Here is a 21,615-nt window from a genome sequence, read left to right as displayed (position 1 = left end):
AAAAATCAGTTAATCAGGGAACTCACCCTTTAGTCTAGTTTTTGTCTGTGTCTGAGTATCATATTCAATATATTCCATATCATCTTTTCCAGCTCATTTTTGTAGCTCTATGAACATACAAATTCTGTCAAGAGTTATGTAATGGCTTACTGACCAACTGGCTGGCAGGCTGCTGCTTGTAAAGGTGCACGATACAGTGAAGAACTTACCATTCAAACCATTGTGGTACTGTAATTATACATTGTATTTTAATTAGGTTTCCAACATTTGAAATGAGAACCTTAGTTTTTAAAGATGCACGGTGATTATTCAGTTTACAGTAGGAACAATATTAATGCCTGCACAGTTACATAGCTTTTGACTTGCAGGCTTTGCTCCCTGAAGGCCAGAAATGCATTCATGGATTTGTGAAAACTGAACATTTCATACATAAGCGGCCTTCGTTGAGGTCTTTTCTGGTTCAGCAAACATTTCTGTTGGGTCAGAGGATGCCTTTCCTGCATGTTGGGTTCACTATGGCAAGAGAATGGGACTGGACCAGTCCAAATGTGAGCCCGAAGGCCTTCCACCGTTTCCTCTGGTCACTGCATAGCCCCCACTGTACGGTCCATGCAGATCGCATAGCAACAAAGGCCTATGTCTGGCTGTTGTCTGTTACTATCGCTTGAATGCCCCTTACACATGCATGTGTGCGCGTGCACATGCACTGACGTGCAATGCGGTCACCAACACCTCCTCCTACTCCCTCTATATCCCATATGTACTGACATCTTCCCACCTCACACACCCTGCAACCCCCCCCCCCCCCCCCCCCCCCATTATCCCATAATATTCATGGGTCGTCCATTCCCTCTACCCCCTCCCCCCCATGTGCGCACAGCTCACCGCCCACTCTGCCACCCCCACTTCCCTGCCTGACAACACCACCGCCCACCATCCCATAATATTCATGCACACGCTCCGCACACATTCATGCACAGCAGTGCATTCGGCTCTTTGTTGGCAGAGATGCTTGAGCAATGTGAGCGTGCTCATGCACAGCAGTCCTGTTTCTGCCTGCTCCGATAATTTCATCTGCACTCAGACTGCTGAGGCAGGTCGCCCTCAAGTGCAGGGGAGTAAAAAAGCAAATGAAGGAGAGAGTAAAAGGTGGTGGGTCACATTTCAATTTCATAATGACCTTGGTGGGAAATATGCTCGTGAAGTCCAGAGTCACCCTGAGGCCTCGTCTCTGAATAAGGCGCATCATCCGTCCCGCGGTAAGCATCCATGAGGTCAGTTTGGAGCGTCCCAACCTTGCAGCAGTCTCTCCAAGTCTAACGCTGCTGCCTCACTCTACAACAGAGGGAGTACAAGTCATCTCTATGTCATGCTGACGCTTTAACAAGCATCTCTTTAGGCTCTGCAACCTGGCTACAGTCAATCAGTACGGGCCCATCTCAGCATGATAAAATCTCCACAAAATGGGGGAAAGATAAAGATTAAAAAAGAGGGCAAGTTATTTACGAGAGAGGGCTGAAGGGATGACCATAACAGAGGCGCCGGACATGACAGTGGCCGGCTCATCACCATGGCGTTGCTGTGGGAGACAGCGGAAGACGTCACTTGAAGAAACAGGGGACACAAAGGAGGAATACGACATGAGGAGGACAAAAAAGGAGGGAAGGGGGGCCTAAAAGAAACCCGTCTCTGCAGATATAGACAGAGAGAAGTGTAACTGTGTGTGTGTGTGTGTGTGTGTGTTAGAGAGAGAGAGAGAGAGAGAGAGAGAGAGAGAGAGGACCTGGTGTCAGAGGTGTCAGGTAAATGGGCCACCGAGTCCTGGACTGGGGCCGTGACAGAGTCCAGTTCCAGTAAATACGTTTCATCGTCATTCGTCAGGTGTGACAATGCTGGATCATAAGCTTCTTCTTTTTTTTTTCTTCATTGGCCTCTGGGATTTTATTCATCCAGAAAATTAAGGAAATTACATTGCTCCCACCATAATCAGCCAACACTGATTACAGCAGATAGGGCCTACTAAATAAATACCCATACAATAAAACTAGATAATACAGACAACTATAATAGGCTACATCAGATTTATACCCCAAGAAGGCCGGAGCTAAATCTAATCATACTGGAGAAGAACATAGCACAAGTAAAGCTAACCTGGCTGCTTCATGTTGAGTGGCGTTGAGCAGCCGCATGGAAGTGAACTGTTTTGTTTGGTTGAACTGTCGTTACATTCATCACGTTTTTAAATCATACATTTATCCGTTAGTATTAACATTTGACAAAAAGGAGAGTTAACTCATCATATATTTCTGGTTGTGTGATATCCTGTGTGGAATAAAAGAACAATAACAGGCTACTACTTCTACCAAGTAACACATGAACTTGAAAAAAAAACTGCTACACTTATTTCCTCCCCAGATAAAATGATACAGCTTTCCTTCCAGTTATATACTGTTCTGAGATTATCTGCAACGATTCACTGGCTAAACAGAAAGAGACAAAAGGAGAGGAAACTACCAGGTAAACTTTAACCCCCCCCCCCCCCCCCCCCCCCCATTTGTCAATACAAATGAATCATCCAATATAGTCTTTACGTTACACTGTTTACGTTTACCGTTCTCAGTGCATGCACAAATAAAACATTGTTTTGAGTATTAAATTCTACTAAATGAAGTCATTTTCCCCTCACAATGTATGGGTCACAACATGCTTTGTTATTCTTTACTGCTTCTCCCCTAACCCCAGTGTAACACCCATCCACTCTCTCCTCATGCCCTCCTTTCCCTCCTATCTCGTGATTTATTTGCCTCAGTTCCAATATTTGTCGGCGGTGTGTTTTCTTCCCCTTGTCTAAATGTCACCCCTTCTTCTAAGACAATACAGGGAGTGGGAGAGAGGGAGAACCAGAGGGCAAGTGTGGGGGAGACAGGAGAAGGGGAGGTGGCGGGGGGGACTCGTAAAATGAACGACAAAGTTTGGGAAAATTAAACATTAGGTAAGACACTTTTTCCGCATGCATGCATATACACACACATGTGGAAGCAGAAATGCTGCGTCATTGTTTCTGATGGGAGGATTTCTTGCGGGATATCTAATGGATCAATATTCCTGCTGAGTAGTTCGAGAGAAAAGAAAAGGTTTGTCTTCTCGTAAAAGTTTCTCAGCAGCAGATGCACATTAACATGCATGGATGAAAACCACGGGAGGAAGAAACAAGACACACTTAGTTGTGATAATCCTTCAAAGAGCATTATCTCCAGTGCAGGCTCTGACTTCTCATGCCAAACAAACAATAGAAAGCATACTTACACTCTTAATACTTAGGTAGTACAACTATTATCCTTCCCAACGCCGCTGCCGCCTCCTCCTCCTCCTCCTCCTCCTCCTCCTCCTCCCTCCGGCATCACTCCACACCCTGGACCCGCCTGTCCTCCCTCTCCCACCCTCATTCTGTACCTCCTTTATAACCATCACTGCCATCTCACTGCTCTCACTCATTCTTGTTTCAACCTGGAATGGACACATTACTTCTTCTGGAGACCAAACCAAGTACTTGCTGACACAAAGTTTTTGTAAACTTGAATGTTACTAGCACTTCTGGATTTTAAGTTTTTTTTCTGTTATGAAATGTTCAATTAAATCGGACAGCTGGACTTTTTTTTGTGTCTTAAGGATGAGTTTTGCTTCTAAAACGTTCCTGTGAGCATGCTCTTGCTGTCACTGACAGCACACGTGAAGAAACTGATGAAAAGCTTAATTGATTGAAATTGCGATTCAATTTCAATTTGATAAACTCAACCTAAAAAAACGAGGAAGAACTGGATATCACAGGACTATGAACTGGTAAGAATCAGTGTTACATTTGCTCAAGGTTGAAATTTAAGTATTAGTCATGAAATGATTGTTTATTCCCAGATTGGTGATTAACTATTCTACTTTGTCTCTGTCACAGATATGCGGGGATCATCCCCAGATTCCGGCCACAGACGTAAACCACCCCACTGCAAACAGGCAGATAGACAGACCGCTTTGACTGTGGAGACGGGCAGCGTGCTGTCCAAAGACCCAGCCTGACGCACGGAGACGGACAGACAGACAGACAGTCTGATGCCAACTGTCTCCACTGTCAATCTCACGGCACCACTCCTCCTCCTGTTGCTATGGGCAACCCACCCCACCATGGCAACCAACTGGCTGTAAGTCTAGCGTGCAAGGGAAGAAGAGAAAAGAGGGAGTTTGTTTGTCATGCTATAACTTTTAAAAGATGGTGACATGTCTCTAAATCTCTTTCAGTCGCTCCCCTCTCTTTCTTTGTCTCACTCCTGGTGACCTTTTCTCTTTTCTTTCTCTCTGCCTTCACTGTGTCTTCTCTGTCTTCTTTGCCTGGTCTTCCCCTTGTTTCCATCCTCTCTAAAACTCGCCCGGTCGTTACCTCTTCATTCTTTTTGTACCCTCCCTTCCTCTCCCTCCTCTTTTCTCCATTACGCATCCAATTCTTTTGCCCAAAACCTGCTCCGAGTCACTTCACCTCTCCTCACCTTTGTGTCCCAGCTCCCTGGCGAGGCTGCCTCGCTCCAGGCCCATGTCTGGTGCTGCCCCATGCGCACGGCTGCGGGGGCTGACCCCAGGGCAGGTGGGGGTGTGCAGGGCGCGAGGGGAGGTCATGGAGTCCGTACGCAAGGCAGCCGAGATGGTCATAGAAGAGGTATGGTCAAAGGGTCCCTGTCCCAAGGTTAATCTGCAGATATCGTCTCTATTTGCCTCAAAACACCCAGTCATTTCATTCAAATGCAATCATTCGAGCCCCTATCTCACTGCTATGCATGTCACTGTCAGTGCCAGCACCAGTTCAGGAACCGCCGCTGGAACTGTTCCACCACCCCACGTGGGATCAATGTATTTGGCAGAGTCATGAACCAAGGTATCATAAAACAGACAATGTGTCATGGAGAATTACCTTCTGATCAATACATACATTGAACGACTCTTGCAATTTCTGCATCGTGTGCCACTTGGATTTCAGGGACTCGTGAGGCGGCCTTTGTGCATGCTTTGTCCTCAGCAGCTGTGGCAGTGGCAGTGACTCGATCCTGCACCCGTGGGGAGCTGGAGAGGTGTGGCTGTGACAGGAAGGTCAGGGGGGTCAGCCCCGAGGGTGAGCTTGGATTCCACTGCATGAAAATGTAACGCGTACATCCGCACCAGTCACTCACATATCCAAAAACTGCTGCTACACTATTTCCTGTGGGTTAAAACGTTCAAGTATGGAGCACTGATGTCTGCATGCCACACAGTGACAGCAGGTATTTTCCCCATCAGCTGATTTGATTGTGGGCATAAGTCCAACATGTAGCAGTGTCATCTTGCTTTAAATTCAAATGTGCAGTTGCTTCAAGGGTCCAATAACATAAGAACGTCTCTCCGTCCAACCGCAGGGTTCCAGTGGTCAGGGTGCAGTGACAACCTGTCCTATGGTGTGGCCTTCTCCCAAACATTTGTGGATGAACCAGAACGAGCCAAGGGGCTGTCAGCAGGGCGACCACTCATGAACCTCCACAACAACGAGGCTGGCCGGAAGGTTGGTGGTCGCAACTCTTTGACTTTTCAATTAATTTCCAAGTCTTTGTCATCTGTGAGATTCAACCTGTTGCTACTTATACTACTCATTCTTTCATCCTCAGGCCATCCTTCATAACATGCAGGTGGAATGCAAGTGTCATGGTGTCTCCGGCTCCTGTGAGTTGAGGACCTGCTGGAAGGTTATGCCTCCGTTCAGACGCGTCAGTGTTGTGCTCAAGGAACGCTTTGATGGAGCTACTGAGGTATCAGAATACACCCTGTGCTGCTTTCAGCTCAGCTGGTGAACACATGAAGCAGTCACAAAGAAATGGAAGTTCCCGGTCTGTGGCTCTCTCAAACATCCTCCTCCTCCCCTTAGGTTCGCCTGACTCGTATAGGATCCAGGACAGCCCTGCTCCCCCGAGACACGCAGGTCAAACCCCCTGCTGCCAGAGACCTTGTGTACCTTGCGCCCTCTCCAGATTTCTGCCATCTTGACCCTGACAACGGCATCCCTGGGACTGCTGGCAGGAGATGTAACGGTAAAATCATCCCAGAGGGAAACAGTCCAGATATCCAATGAATCAATCAAAACAAACACATTTTTAAAAAATGATGCTCTTTTCTTAAACACACACAGGAACTTCTCGACTGGCACCGGATGGCTGCGAGCTGGTGTGCTGTGGGCCGGGGTACCGAGCAGGTCGGGCTGAGGTGGTGCAGCGCTGCTCCTGCAAGTTTTCCTGGTGCTGCTCGGTCCGCTGCCAACAGTGCAAGAACACAGTCACCATTCACACCTGCAGAGTCTAAGAGGGCTCAAACAAGACCAGACCGACCAAGCAGAGGGATCCAAACAAAGCGCGAGACAGACACTCGGGATCACGAGATGGGATAAGGACAACATAGACAATAACACACTTAATTCAGCAGCAAATGATCTTAAATTCTTGCCAAAAGCAGATCTTAATTTAACTCATTTTGGACAGAAGCAGTGTTAACTTTGAGGATTCGGTTGTAAAAGCTGCTTGTTAAAGTTGTTAAAGAGCACATGGAACAAGCAAAGAACAATGACAAAGCATCAACAGTAAGCAAAGGAAGAAAAATCACCTCAGAGATGGGCAAGCACAGACATGCACTCACACACAAACACATGCAACATTAACCTCACATTGAACTGACAAAGCATTAAAAGCTGTACTTAACCACAACTAACAGGGAAATATTGGAGTCATTCTTATTTTGTGCAAACTACGCATGTCTCTGAACATTGACTGTATTTATGTCTTCTTCTCTATTCTGGTTTATTTATTTGTATATCTGCTTCTTGCTTCACTTCTGCAGAAATCTTAAATAGCAAAAGATAACTTCTACTTATATAAATGTCTGTCTTGTGATTTGCCCCTCACCTTCACATGAATCTCCTTTTAGGGCTGTTCAAGGAATCTAATAAATACAGTAGTTTTATCCAACATACCACAATATGTTTCCTGAGCTCCTTATTGACCCGACGCGTCTCAGATATTGTCACCCTTGGTCGTGTTGACCCAGGCAGGTTAGCTGCAGAGGTAACGGTATCGTGTGGGGTGTTTTAATGTTTTGATGCAAGGGCTTTAAGGTTGGAACATGAGTAAGTGTGCATGGTTGTAGTTATGAGACATTCAGGGGCTGATTCTTTCACATTTCATAAAGTCCTCAAACACAGACTAATAGTCGGTTCGGTGACAGCAAAAAACATGGCAACGTACCAGCAGAAGACAGGGAAGAACCTACTGATGTAGACAGGTCTAAAGACATTCAAAGATTGGCCTTTGCTTTAAAGTGCCAGTCCGTAACATTTTCAAGCAAAAATTATATTCAAAATCCAGCTGCCCAAAAGTAAGGATTAGAGGGGGGTTTCGGTTTTGTTGCTTTTATAAAAGCGTTCCTTAGACTCTGGGATACTATCACAGGCATTATTACGTTTTTAAAGTGGCAGTCCCTAACATGTTCATCTATTTAATTGTCTTTTAAGTTCCTATCTATCAAAGAGTGAGTTAAAACAAATGTGGTTGATCATGTGACCCACTGATGAAAGTGCTTGTTGCTGCTTTGTCCAGAAATAGGATCTCCGTGTCTGTGGTCACATTCCCACTAAACTCTAAATGAGTTTGATCTTTTTCTGCAGTCAGCAGCGGTTGGTCTGCAGGTGGAGCTCCTCATAGAAGTATGCTGCGTTTACTTGGAATGGGAAATCAGTGACTTCCAACTGTTGAGTCAGGCTCCCTCTAGTCTAAAGTGTGACCAGGTACATTTCATTACTGCTGACTCACAATGGAGGATCAACAGGCAGAGAAAGAAGACCATTCAACTTCCAGTCCAAGAAAAAGAAACAACAAACTAGTGGAAGTGAAGAAGGAAAGTCATCAAGAAGCAAAGTGACGCCAACGAGGGGAAACCAGGGACCTCCTTTCAGTGTGGAGCATTTGAAGGCATCACACAGATGAGAGACACTGTTGGTGAGGGAGATGAGTCCCAGAGGCTCACCTGCAGTTCCATCTACCACCAGAGAGGCCGCCAGAAGCAACAATCTCAAATCTTACAGACTGACACTTTCAGAAGAAAATGCATTTAACATATTTGTTAGGCCTGAAGGAAAACACACTGTGTTTTAGTGAGAACGACTCCATAACAAATACTCTTTACTGTGGTCAACTAGAGTTGTCTCTTATAATTGGTCGTGCATGCAGCATTCTCCCTCAAACACACAAAACAATAGCTACTTTCTGTGTCATTAAACCATTTTATTAAAAATATCCTGTGATTACAAACACCCAGAAATTTACTAGCAAAGTTTATCATCTCAATCTCCATCGAGATTAAGATCTATTCAAAACATTACAACTTAATTTGTTACATTATCAATCGCTCAAATTTTGTAGTCTAGCAATACAAAAATTGATAAAATAAAAACTCAACTTTCAAAATGAAAACGGTTAAGATTTTCCCAAAACAGAGTCACAAAATCAATAACAATATACATAAAAAGGAGAATAAAATAGAAATTAATAATTCAACTGAAGAAGGGAAATTTGAAAATGGCCTCCCCCAGAAGTCTCTGAGAGTTGAAAAAGCGTAACGTCTACAGACATCTATCTTTGTTTGGAATGACATTAAACCTCGTGTGCTTTCATTATTCAATCCCAAAGGGTCCGAATACAAAGCAAATAGAGTACCACTCCACATTAAGTCGCCCCTTTAAATGAATTAACTAAAGTTCACTAAAAACTTAATGTTCAGTGTTTTCCCATTTATAGTTCCCTACACTGGGTTTAAAACCTCCAATAGGCCACAATGAGTCAAACACAGAGGAGGTCAAAGACAACCATAAAAAAGAATCTGTCTTAAAAAAGAAAAGAAAAAGAAGAGCAACGGTGACAGGCAGGGGGGGCCCGCCCCACCTGAATATTTGGAGAGAGAACTTTTAGATTTGAGATTTCTAAAAGCTTTCAGAAAAGGAGAAAGGTGACACTTACTGCATTTACTGCATGCTGAGGTTTTGCTCCATCAGCCTCTTAAGTTTATTTGGAAGGCACAATCAGTGTACACTTGTTTTAGAATAAGTCTCAATGGCACTGTACCTCCCTTCCCCTTTGGTTTTGTCCGTTTTTCATAATGGCCATTGATCATTCTGATGTTTTGATTCCCCCTACTTCTTACACTGTTACGTCTCTCACTGTTGTTGTTCGTTTATAGCAGGATGCACTTTCTCTTGGTTTTGGTCTCGGGAGGCTCCAGCGCTGCCAGGATGGCCTCGTCGAACACGTTCTTAAGCCCTCGCTGGTCGTGCAGAACAGAAAACAAGACGGAGAGCGAGAATTTGAACACTGCCTGATTTAACAAATATCATCTTGCTTTCAGTTTAGCAACGCGGTGAACATTTAACATACCTGTGTCAGAGCAGAGCACTCCACGTATTTGACAGCCCTAAGCTCACGAGCCAGCTTCTCTCCGCTCTCAGGATATAGGGGGCGCTGTTTGTTCTTCGCCAGCTTCTCGATGGTGTTGCTGTCTTCCCGCAGATCCACCTGTGTGCCCACCAACAGGAAGGGTGTACGTGGGCAGTGGTGAGAAATCTCAGGAACCCACTAGAGAGAAAAAGAGAGAAGATTAAATCCACATACCTTTTCTTTCCAGTCGTGTTAAGACCTCAATGCTCTTTAGTAGCAAACAGAATATTGGAAACATCAAATACCGACAGCAAACACCGAATGTCTTGTCTACTTATTCTTTGATCAGATGCTTCCTGATCTAATCAGCATTTTGCCAAATTCATACAATTTAATTGATTTACAGGGGGTTTGTATTTAGACAACAATTAATATTTGAGAACTTTGGCTTGTTTGTTAGAAGAACATGTTTTTTTATTCAAATAAATTATCTTTTTTACAAACAGCACTGTAACAAAGGTTACAGGATCTGCTCTAGTATCATAACATTCAACACAATCTTCAGACATGTCTGTAGAGCTGAAACATAAGTAGAAAATTAACTATTTTGCTCACGGATTCATCTTTAAATAATATCCTGAGCAGAAACTCTCCCTTTTTATTATAACTAATAACTGATTATCTTTATATTTTGCTATCTTGATCATTTTGGACTGTTGGTTGAACAAAAATCAAGACATTTGAAGACATCACCAAGATTTAAAAAACTGACCTTCTCTTTGACGTTTTCAAATGATGAGGGGGAGACGACAGAGAAACATACGAGGAACACGTCGGTCTGTGGATAGCTGAGAGGACGCAGCCTGTCATAATCCTCCTGACCTGCGAGCGTTCATCAACAGAAACAGGGATGTTTGTCCACGTGTTTTAAAAGTGACAGAAGTAAAAAAGAGATTTTCAAAAACATTCACGTTACCTGCTGTGTCGAATAGGCCGAGTGTGTAGGGCTCCCCCCCAATCATCACTGTCACTGCATAATTGTCAAAAACCTTCAGAAGAAAAATAGAGGTGTAACGATTCATTCGATTAATCAATTAATCGATTGTCAGTCCTACCGATTCAACTAAATTGATCTGCTAAAACAAATAAATAGAATGAATCGTTTTGGCTTCACAATCATTATAAATGTGTTTAATCGTATGAATCGTGATTCTTACTTATGATTAATGTTTTAATACGTTTAAGACACTCTCTCCACTGCCAGCATGTAGTCTATTGAAAAATGTTCAAAATAACTGAGCATTACATTTTTGTATTCAGCATAAAATACTATGCAGGTCCACTTTTGTATAGAATAAATATGTTTAATAAGTCATTCTGTGGTCTGTTTTTCACCTTTCAGAAGAATACAGATAGTCTCACTCGCATTATTGCATGTTTATTTCATGGATATAGGATTTTGGCTACAAGTTACTGAATAAAATCGAATCGCCAACTACTGTATCATTAATCTAATCTAATCGCTGTGAAGCCAAAGATTCACACCCCTATAAATAAAGAGTGGTTCCATGGTGTGTTTACAACGTGATTGGGCCTCTATTAAATCTCCTTACCGTAGGCACATATTCTGAGGGGAACTTGTTGGTTGTGTACGAGATCAGTAAGCAGGTCTTTCCTACTGCACCGTCCCCCACAACTACACATTTTATAGTCTGCATCTGCAAAGATACAGAGAAAATAGGAAACCCTCACAAGACAGCACAGTGCATCAGACAGTTAGAGACAGAGCACAGCCGAGGGAGGAAGTAACCACAAATTTACATCAACACGCCAGCCAATGTGACGAGGGACAGACGGACACAGAGCTACTATGAATGGAACGACTTGAAAACATTTTGCAGTGGTGGAAAGTAACAGCAAGTACTCAAGTACTGTAGTTGAATACAATTTGGAGATAGTCGTACTCTACTTGAGGACTGATTTTTGTACTTTACACTTCTTCTCCTCTACATGAGGGATATGTTTTTACTCCTCCACATTTATTTGACATTTATCATTACAAGTTGATTATTACTTCAAATTAGCACTAACTTAAGTAGCTTCACAGTCAGTAACAATAACCCAATAACAGGATTTGGGGTAGTTCAAAATCGCTTAACCCATCACTGCTACAACATTAAATTAGTGTTCAAACCAAATGTTTTGTTTAACATTTAGTAAAAAAATTAATTAATTATATATTCAGGTATCCCTCCACAACCAAGATTAAGTCAGACTTGTAAAAGTAAGAAAGATCACTTTTAGCTGGAATAGAGCTGCTAATATCATAAATAATCAGGATCATGTGCCTTTACACTTCATGCTGTACTGTAGTCAGAGCAATGTGGTCAACCTCCTCAGACTCTGACCTCCTGTGAGACACTGGTGGCTCTGAAACAGCTGGATGGGAGCGAACTCTAACAACTATGCATCAGCATCCTAAAATACACAGTAGCAGTAGACTCACAAGCCATTTTTGTAGTACTTCAGCAAATTCTTAGACATACTAACATACTTTGTGTGTACATATACTGTAAAGTATTAAAAACGAGCACCAACTAGACCAGCCGCAACATTAAAATGCTTCTTACATGTTATATCATGTATGTGTTGTATCATTTTAATTCACAGCATTTATCTGACTGCCAAGTTGCTGAATATTTTTCCAGTGTAAGATTTGACAGACATAACGCATAAATGAGCAAACTCAGTTGCTAGTTTATTAGATACACCTAGCTAATGCAGTCGAATGCAGTAAGAGTCTAATAATTATGATTGAAGGTTTTAATGTTTAGTTCTTGTTGAAACGGTTTGAGGAGTGTCGACCGGCCCTTTTCACAGCAGCCATTTTGACATGTCACAGCATAACCACAGGTGCAAGTGGTAAAAAAAATGAAATAATGGTCCCATTCTATTTAGTGCATCACAGTATGCACAATATCATGGCCCTGATCATCCTAAATAGAATAGGGCCATAATGAATGCAGTTGTGTTGAGCCTGCCACATGTCAAAATGGCTGCTGTGAAAAGGGTGATTTTAGAGGATGTAGTTTGTGGTGCAGTTGAGCTGTATTAGCCTATGGGGAGAGGTTTTTCTCTTATTTGACCTCACCTCATCGTTATGAAACGAGGACAAAATAATAGCAACATCTGTCAGTGCTGCAGAAAGAGTGAAATGACTCTCAATTAGTGCTTTATCACGTGAAGGTGTGCTGACCAGCCATCTGCCGTTACTATTACATATTAAAACACCCAGACAGAGCATCAGCTGTAAAACAATACATCTGATACAGGCTTGTCATTTTAGTGATTATGCTTTAAACCATTGGCAGGAAAGGAGAGGGAAAGCTCAAATATAAAGTGTTAACGTACCATTTTTAAATAACCGAGAGGATTTATACCGTTTTTAAGGTAGTCTTGATTTTAGTACTCCTATGTTGTGGTATTCCACGGTAGTAAGAGAGATGATACCGGTGAATGAAAAGTAGTACAAATCTCAGTGGTACTCCGCTTGTTACTACATGTGCGTGCAAAAAGGTTATTGATGACAAGTGACTCGCTTCCGCATAGCTGCATACCAGAGATGTTAAAGAGGCCTGTTAGCGCGACGTGATTTAGGAGCGGATACTGCCCAACACTTCCGCTAAATTAAATAAGAAGCTCGGCGGATAAACTGGGGGGCGGGAGAAATCATTAACCATTCACTTTAACATTATTAACTTATAATCAACATTTACAAAAAGAAATCCGAGCAGTTAAAGTTGAGCCTGGTCGTAGCGACTAAATGATTGTATTAGCTCAGATTGATAAAGTGAGAAAATGAAAAGTGTCAACTGTCAAAACTGTTAGTTTTCTTACTAAACCCACAACAGCTTCATCTATAAAGACATAACACGAAAAACAATCGCACCATCAGCGGTGGAAACTGACATCAATTGCATCAACCATATTGATGTTAGCCGACACTAAATTCAGCTTGATGGCTAGGAAACTTTAACACCACGCAAATGTATAAACCGATAAACGAGCATTTCCTCCGGGTGGAGACTTTTTATAGTCAGAGGGACCATACTAAATATGTCCCACTGTAAAATTAACCACAAATAGTTATTTCAGACTGTTTTTCTAACTCTACTCACCGTTTTTCTTCGGACAGGTTAGGCGTTGGTTACATCCGGGTTTGAGGGTCGAATTACTTTCCGCGCAGCCGCAGACCGGACGAGCCACACTCATAGCTTTAGAATCAGTAGAATAGAAACACTGCCGCCTGGTTGACAAACGCACACACAGCAGGATGGCCATACATCCATCCAGCCAGCCAGCCAGCCAGCCAGCCAGCCATCCAGCCAGCCATCCATCCAGCAATCTACTTAGCGAATAAAGTTTATTGATTTAATGGTACATACAAACAAATGTTGAATCATATCACAAACAAGTGAAACTGGAGCCTTGAACCCTGTGAGGATTCTCTGCCATTTGTCTGCTTTGACAGTTGCTAATCTTGCCTCTATAAATCCCAGTAGGAAAAGCATAGGAGTCTATAACACTACAAATAATGGTGGAATAACTGTATTATTTTTGCTTCAGTTTCAGGGACCTGAGGCCTGTACTGCAAAACCCAGAGTTCACCCTGAAGTTACCTCGCTAAGCCAAAATCCTGCTTCGTAGTACAGACCCCGGGTGTTGTAAAAAGATTCCCATGAAAGCCTCTAGGGAAATACTTTATTTTGAAAAATGAAGAGACCGGAAGTCACTGTTGTTAGCTTCGATGCTAACTTCATGGTAGTGTTGCTTCTCTTTGTCAGAGGACTGACTTCCGTTTTCATGTTTGGTCCAGGTTTCTGGAATTTACTATCTAGTGAGACTGTGAGCCATCTCTCGCTTTGAACAATAGTTGTGATTTTGGTTTTTCGAGGCGAAGCTAATAAAGGGACCTCCATTTCAGTCTGTTGAGAGTTTGAGTCCGTCATTCTATTTCATCCTTGAAAAACACGACTGTTTACCTAGCTAGCTGGCTAGCATCAGCCAGCTGAGTTAAATCACCTAGCATGTTTCGGTACTTGAATGACGTTGATGACGACCCCTACATGATGTAAGTATTGACATTCATTACATTGTGTTTAGCCACTGTCAACACAGTGTGTTTTGTAAGAGGTAGAAATGTATATATATCGGCATGCTAAGTGATATTTTTCACTGTGCCTTAAGCAGGTAACGTTACCTAACGTTACTCCAGTCAGCTGTGGGGGCCTACAGTGGTCCACCATATTGGATAGATCATAACAAAAAAGCTGTCAGACATTATTGAATTTGGTTAACCAATCAGTAACTTAAATTAGCCTAAATTAGCCAATTATAACTTCTTCTTGTTTTCCAATTAACTTTTGAGATTGAGATGTAGCTAATTGATGTCAGGTGGTTATTGATTGACAAATGCCTGCCATCCTTCTTTTTGCTAAAACATTCATTGGCATTTCACAGGACACTGATTTGGAGTGGTTCAGTAAATGGATTTGTGGATCCCTTCATAGACGTGCTGCACCAATACACTGAAGCTTGCCTATTAGGTTTAAATAACATTACTACTGTAACTGTGTTGGCCTCTTTGGGGTCCTCTGCGGCCCAAGCATATTCACCACCTGTCACATGGTTAGCAACATAAAAACTGAGTCAAGTCTAGGGCTTCTAGAAATCTAGAAATAGGGGAAAATGCATGTTATAGTTTGATTACTATCATGTGTCAAAGAAAAGCATGAAGGAGATTAGATAATTAGCAGAAAATGAACCTGCAACCATGTTGACAATCTGTCATCTGTGTAAAGTGTTTGTCAAGTAAAAATGGCAAACTGTTTTTGTCTGTTCTTGGTTGCAGTCTTTGACTTGACTCATTAATTGCTGGGCTCATTAGATCTTGGAGAACTCAAGCTGGGTTCTCGGTAAGAGGTGGTCAAGAAAAACCTTTAAAGTGATACGTAGGCCCAAGTGTCATTTGGAAAATGTATACGATACTGGCGCAGATAAAAATCTGAATTTTTGGCTCTGATTCCGAGTTGAAGTTACTTTGTTTTGATGAAGATAAACATGTTTGCTTTACAAAAAACAACTTTCCTTTTAACGAAATATATTTTCAATGAAAAAAACATACAAAACATGTTACCAATCTATGTTAATCTGTAAATATTTCATAAAAGAATAGATTAACAAGATTACAATTCTGGTTGGGCATTTTGTGCTAATTTACAGTACTCCATGATTTTTTAAACTTAGATCAGTGGACACAGTTTTGAGACCAACCGATCAATCACATCCTGTCAATTAATTTAAGCTTACCCCCCCCCCCCCCCCCTGTATTATTGTGTGACTTTGTGTGAGTCTTGTCCCCCAGCTACGACCAGTCAAGTCACAAGAATTCATTACAAAAAGTTTCAGTGTAGTCTGTGATTCTTCTAGGGATCCGTTTGCAGCTCACCGGCAGCAGATGAGGCTTATGTTTGGACCATTTGGCATGGATCCCTTTGCTCTTGCCCCCCAGATACAAGCACCCCGTGCACCACGCAGACAGGTAACTGTCTGCATTGTTGAGGGACTGTGTTCATGTGTTGATCTAACGTTTTTGTTCAGTTTTAACTTTAAGCTGTGCATTTTCTTCTAGGCTGGTCAGCTGGCACCCTTTGGCATGATGGGAATGGTGAGTAGCTGCTTCTAAGACCTCCTTACACATATTATACCTTCAGAAATGGAAGTTGTGTGTTTTAATTTAATATTGCAGATTATAAATGTCGCCTAATAATGACTTTGCAGAATGATCAAAGCGTTAACTGGGCTTCAGTTGGGAAGGACAGTACTGTGTGAAAAGTGGTCTCCAGGTTCTGGTTTATGGTTAGATGAACCAGGGCTAGATTGTTTGTTTGTTTGTTTTTTTTTGGGGGGGGGGGGGGGGGGGGGGGGATTAATGAAGTTGGGTTTACATAGATGATAATTTCATTTCTCAACAGAAGTTATCTCAGGACACTTTACACATGTAGGATTAGAACACGCTCATGATTTTCAAAGTCCCAGCATCACCATCAGCAAGCATTACAGACAGTGGTGAGAAAAAACTGCCTTAACAGACTTTTAGGCAGAAATCTTGAGCAGATCAGGCTCTTGGGTTCCATCTGCATCTGGTGTTGGTAGTAGTATTAGAAGTAGTAGTATTAACAGTAGTAGTGGTGTTAACAGTAGTAGTAGTAGTATTAACAGTAGTACTAGTATTAACAGTAGTAGTATCATATGCACATTGCACAATGAGGCGAGAAGAAAAGAAGACTACGCAATATGTATTTGAGTCTGAGGGTGTTTTTTTTTACCATAACAGAATACCCAGCAATCTTTGGACAAAATACAAATAATATGATAATAGGACTCATGTTTATTTGCCACAAAAAAGTATCTTCTTGCTTTGAAAATAACGTTGTGGGATTCAAAGGATTGTCGTGGCAGTGAACTGACAATGAACGCTGTTGTTTGAGAGACGGACCACTGCGATGATGTGATGTTTAATCAACATTTAAAATATCTGTTTGAATTTATTCCTGCAGGGAGGTGGAGGGTTCATGGATATGTTTGGCATGATGGGAGAAATGATGGGAAACGTGGTACGTAGGACTGTCAACCAATTTCAGATAAACAGAAATGAATTGCCCTCATGAATGAAACCTGTGTCCGAACAGTACTCCATCTCACCTTCGGTTTACTCTTTATTATTTCTTTCTTGTAGGAAAGAATGTCTGGTTCGCCAAACTGTCAGACATTTTCCTCTTCAACAGTGATCTCCTACTCGTCTTCAGACACAGGGCCTCCTGAAGTTTATCAGCAGACCAGCGCAACGAGAACAGGCCCCGGAGGGGTGAGAATAACTTGTTAACAGTAGTAGTAGTAGTAGTAGTAGTAGTAGTAGTAGTAGTAGCAGCAGCAGCAGCAGTAGCAGTAGCAGGAGTGCCAAAGCAAACCACCTGAATACTTTCCTTAAGCCTGATACGTACTCCACAAGAACAGAGACATTGATTTTCTCTCCCAAGGCTGTAAGAAAAGTGACTTTTTCCTGCAGCCCTGGATCGGGAGATGTCGCAGCTTGTCCTCGTCACATCCTCTGGGCAGTCGACACAACATTTTTCTCGTGCCGTGTCAGAGAACTATTGTGTGATTGGTCAATTGGAAGTGGGCGTGGTTAATGGGGAAGAGGTAAATATGCTTCTCCGCTGGTGCAGAAGTTTAGCGTGCGTGGCGTATGCTGTTGTGGGTGGGCCCTTTGAGGACTTCCATGAGTTCTGCACTTGATTTGTTTCTTGCGATTTCCTGGGCAGAACGGACTTTGTTCTTGGTTTTGTTGGCCACCTCGAGAAAACGAACACATTTGTTTGTTCTTGTGGAGTATGTATCAGGCTTTAACCTCAAAAGAGCAAGCCTGACTGGACAAATGGCCTTCATGCTTTGTTCCTCCAGGCATGTCTGTGGCGTTCTGGCCTCATAACACTGGAAAGCAACAGTACTTGTAGTGACAATAAATAGATCATGTACACTATAAACATCGTAGTTGGCATACAGCCATTTCAGCCTGAGTTCATTCAGAGTGTAGATCGTCCTGCTTGTTTTAGTAAATGGAGTTGTCACTTTTCACCTCAGTTACGCGAGACACGGCAATCAATGAGGGACAGTGAGAGCGGCCTCGAGCGTCTTGCCATAGGCCACCACATCGGCGAACGTGGACACGTAATGGAGCGTTCACGAAATCGCCGCACCGGAGACCGGGAGGAACGACAAGACTTCATTAACCTTGATGAGAGTGAGTCATTGGGCCAGAAAGATAATGATTGTTTATGATCCACTGTTTTTTGTTGACCAAGATACTGATCATGCTTCCACTCACTTCATTTCAATTTGAATTGAAGGATAATAATAGTTTATGAGCCACTATTCTCCTTGATTACCTACATGCTGCAGTAACATAAAATATGATATTTGTGTCGCCTAACAACCTGTCCTTATTTCCTCTAGCTGATGCTGCATCATTTGACGAGGAGTGGAGGAGGGAGGCAGGAAGATACGCACCCCCGTCTGTCCGGGGGCTGGACTACGGCCGAGATCGACGGGGAGGAGGCCAGCAGCTGGCCCTTACTGCCCCTCCCACCTCGACGAGCCCGCCAGGCCATCGACTCGACTCTCCCAGACACCGCCAGCCCCAAACCCGTCCACGCTACGATTGGTGAGAGGTAAGAGTGAGTATGTAGTAAAGCTGTGGTTCTCCGGCCTGGGTCAGTCCAGTCCAGTTTTAAATATACCGATACATTTGCATTTATTGTCTGCCAATTTTGGCTAATATCATGGATATGTTTTGGTTTATATGCCCGCTGATAAAGATAAAGAAATTGCAGTACAGAAATTGAATATGTCAACAATTAACATTGTTCCCCGAGCCACTTAGTTGTCACATTTGCCTTATGGCAAGGTGCTCCATCATGCTGGAAAAGGCATTGTTGGTCACCAAACTGTTCTTGGATGGTTGGGAGAAGTTGCTATCTGAGGATGTTTTGGTACCATTCTTTGGTCATGGCTGTGTTCTTAGGCAAAATTGTGAATGAGCCCACTCCCTTGGCTGAGAAGCAACCCCACACATGGATGGTCTCAGGATGCTAAACTATTGGCATGAAACAGGACTGATGCTAGCGCTCACCTTTTCTTCTCCGGACAAGCTTTTTCCAGGTGCCCCAAACAATCGGAAAGAGGATTCATCGAAGAAAATGACTTTGCCCCAGTCTTCAGCAGTCCAATCCCTGTAACGTTTGCAGAATATCAGTCGGTCCCTGATGTTTCTCCTGGAGAGAAGTAGCTTCTTTGTTGCCCTTCTTGACACCAGGCCATCCTCCAAAAGTCTTGGCCTCACTGTGCATGCAGATGCACTCACACCTGCCTGCTGCCATTCCTGAGCAAGCTCTGCACTTGTGATGCCCCAATCCTGCAGCTGAATCAACTTTAGGACAGTCCTGGCGCTTGCTGGACTTTCTTGGGCGCCCTGAAGTCTTCTTCACAACAATTGAACATATTTCCCTGAAGGTCTTGATGATCCGATAAATGGTTGAATTAGGTGCAATCTTACTAGCAGCAATATCCTTGCCTGTGAAGCACTTTTTTTGTGCAAAGCAATGATGACTGCACGTGTTTCCTTGCAGGAAACTATGGTTAACGGAGGAAGAACAGTGATTTCAAGCACCACCCTCCTTTTAAAGCTTCCAGTCTGTAACTCAATCATGATGCCTGTCCTCATCAACACTCTCATCTGTGATAATGAGACATGATGTCAGCTGGTCCTTTTGTGGCAGGGCTGAAGTGCAGTGGAAATGTTTTTTGTTTTTTTTTAGACTAAGTTAATTTTTCATTTTCATGGCAAAAAGGGACTTTGCAATTCATCTGATCACTCTTCATATCATTCTGGAGTAGGCAAATTGCCATCATGAAAACTGAGGCAGCAAACTGTGAAAATGAATATTTGGCCACTACTGTACATAGTTTGGTAACAATTACTTAATAAGCTAATTCTAGAGATTATATACAAAAATAGTTGTTTATTTATTATTTGAAAATGTATGGTTTGTAATGCAATTTCTCTCAAATATCAGTATCAATATTGACTTTTAAACTCCTCTAAGTCTGATCAAGTCTGTCTTTATATGTCCTGAAGCCCACCTGAAATGTTTTCATAAAACAAATTAGAATCACCACCTGGGCAAAGTTCAAAGTTCATCATGCGGACAAAACGCTGCAGAGAGACGATGGAAGCAGACAACACTTTGTTAAGATATGATGCAATAAAAGTAAAAAGTCAAGTCAGTTTTGTTTATTGGTCTAATATCACTTCTGTCCTTGGACCTCAAAAATGGAAGAAACCTCTTCCAGCACTGACAGACATGCAGTAGATGTTGTGTGTACAGAATAGAGGAATCAGTATGAAATGATAGATTGTAAACACATGAAAAATTCAGATTCACAAGGAAATCTAGCAGCCACCAGGTGCCTCCTTGACACGAGACAAGACAGGGCAGCCAACCCTTTTAAGAAGATGATGTAATTCTGGTAAGCCATGTTGAAAATGTGCAGTTTGAGGCTCCAACTGTATACACTGTACAATAACAGTGAATTGGACGTTACAATGTGTGAGATTGGTCTCATGAACTGCATCACATACACATCATAACAATATCATCTTTGAATCATTTCAGTTTTTCTGGAGAATTTATGTTGAAAAGTGAGTTTCCTATGTAAATGCAGGAGGAGAAATTAATCCTATAGTGAGAACTTGTTCCTAGTTTTTTAATTCGGTCAGAATTTTGATAAAAGCTGTCTTAGATTGTGTCATGGACGTGTCTCCTAGTTGATCTAGCACCATTATTACCACAAGCACGTTGATCCAATATCACGTGTGTTTTCGGTAATTATACTGAAAGCTCTGATGACTCCGTCTGACTTTTCTTTTGTCCTAATAAACACCTCGTTTCCCTGCAGGTGTCACCAGGGCGACCAGATGGAAGAAGTTGAGGGAAGATTTCCCCAATGCTGTGAACCATGCTGAAGACGGAAGTTGATGATAGTCACAACTGCCCGTCGTAAATGTTTGATATGACTGGACTGTCTATTCATGAACAACATACACACAAATACATCAAAACCCCCCACAAGCTTGATAGTAACATTTACAGTTCTCCTTCTCCACTGTCTCACACACACACACACACACACACACACCCTTGTGCAAACCTGGGTTAACATTCGCTCTATATATACTCATTCTCAGAACTTGACATGTGTTTTTGCCCACCGCACTTCCGTGCTACAGTGTACAGTCCATAGATCTGCTGCACAGTCCATTTTATGTTTGTGAAGACACTAGTGTGTCAGTGAATTGAATTGTATACTGTTAACTAATTAATCTAACTAAATAAAAGTTCATTAAACATTGTTAGATAATTACAAAAGGAGTCTCCGTTGTGGTTGTGTTTGAGATTGCATGTCTCCAGTAAGACATCAGGGAGTGTTTTCTAAAGCTGATTGCACACTTTAT

The 21,615-nt window shown here is 42.5% G+C and overlaps 3 protein-coding genes across 3 annotated transcripts; 2 read left to right on the top strand and 1 right to left on the bottom strand.

The window, feature by feature from the left end:
• Positions 1–3,748: 3,748 nt before the first annotated feature.
• Positions 3,749–6,552, top strand: wnt4b (wingless-type MMTV integration site family, member 4b). The gene is made up of 9 exons (XM_084026882.1): positions 3,749–3,840; positions 3,950–4,193; positions 4,549–4,702; positions 4,834–4,918; positions 5,021–5,152; positions 5,433–5,575; positions 5,679–5,819; positions 5,936–6,098; positions 6,197–6,552. Exons 2-9 carry the CDS (start codon positions 4,105–4,107, stop codon positions 6,364–6,366), a joined length of 1,077 nt encoding a protein of 358 aa, XP_083883008.1. The 5' UTR covers positions 3,749–3,840; positions 3,950–4,104; the 3' UTR covers positions 6,367–6,552.
• Positions 6,553–8,315: 1,763 nt separating this feature from the next.
• Positions 8,316–13,751, bottom strand: cdc42l (cell division cycle 42, like). Its single transcript, XM_084026342.1, has 6 exons — positions 13,661–13,751; positions 11,096–11,200; positions 10,459–10,531; positions 10,255–10,364; positions 9,483–9,680; positions 8,316–9,372 (listed from the first exon to the last, which is right to left on the bottom strand). Exons 2-6 carry the CDS (start codon positions 11,198–11,200, stop codon positions 9,283–9,285), a joined length of 576 nt encoding a protein of 191 aa, XP_083882468.1. The 5' UTR covers positions 13,661–13,751; the 3' UTR covers positions 8,316–9,282.
• Positions 13,752–14,318: 567 nt separating this feature from the next.
• Positions 14,319–21,529, top strand: mlf2 (myeloid leukemia factor 2). Its single transcript, XM_084026335.1, has 8 exons — positions 14,319–14,613; positions 15,972–16,083; positions 16,174–16,209; positions 17,102–17,158; positions 17,281–17,409; positions 18,186–18,345; positions 18,558–18,772; positions 21,060–21,529. The coding sequence occupies exons 1-7, from the start codon at positions 14,570–14,572 to the stop codon at positions 18,767–18,769; spliced, it is 750 nt and encodes a 249-aa protein (XP_083882461.1). The 5' UTR covers positions 14,319–14,569; the 3' UTR covers positions 18,770–18,772; positions 21,060–21,529.
• The last annotated feature ends 86 nt before the right edge of the window (positions 21,530–21,615 follow it).

This window comes from Eutrigla gurnardus (assembly GCF_963514095.1).
Source record: "Eutrigla gurnardus genome assembly, chromosome: 14".
NCBI lineage: Eukaryota > Metazoa > Chordata > Actinopteri > Perciformes > Triglidae > Eutrigla > Eutrigla gurnardus.
The sequence above is the reverse complement of the archived record's forward strand: the minus strand, read 5'-3'. Positions and strand labels throughout refer to the sequence as shown.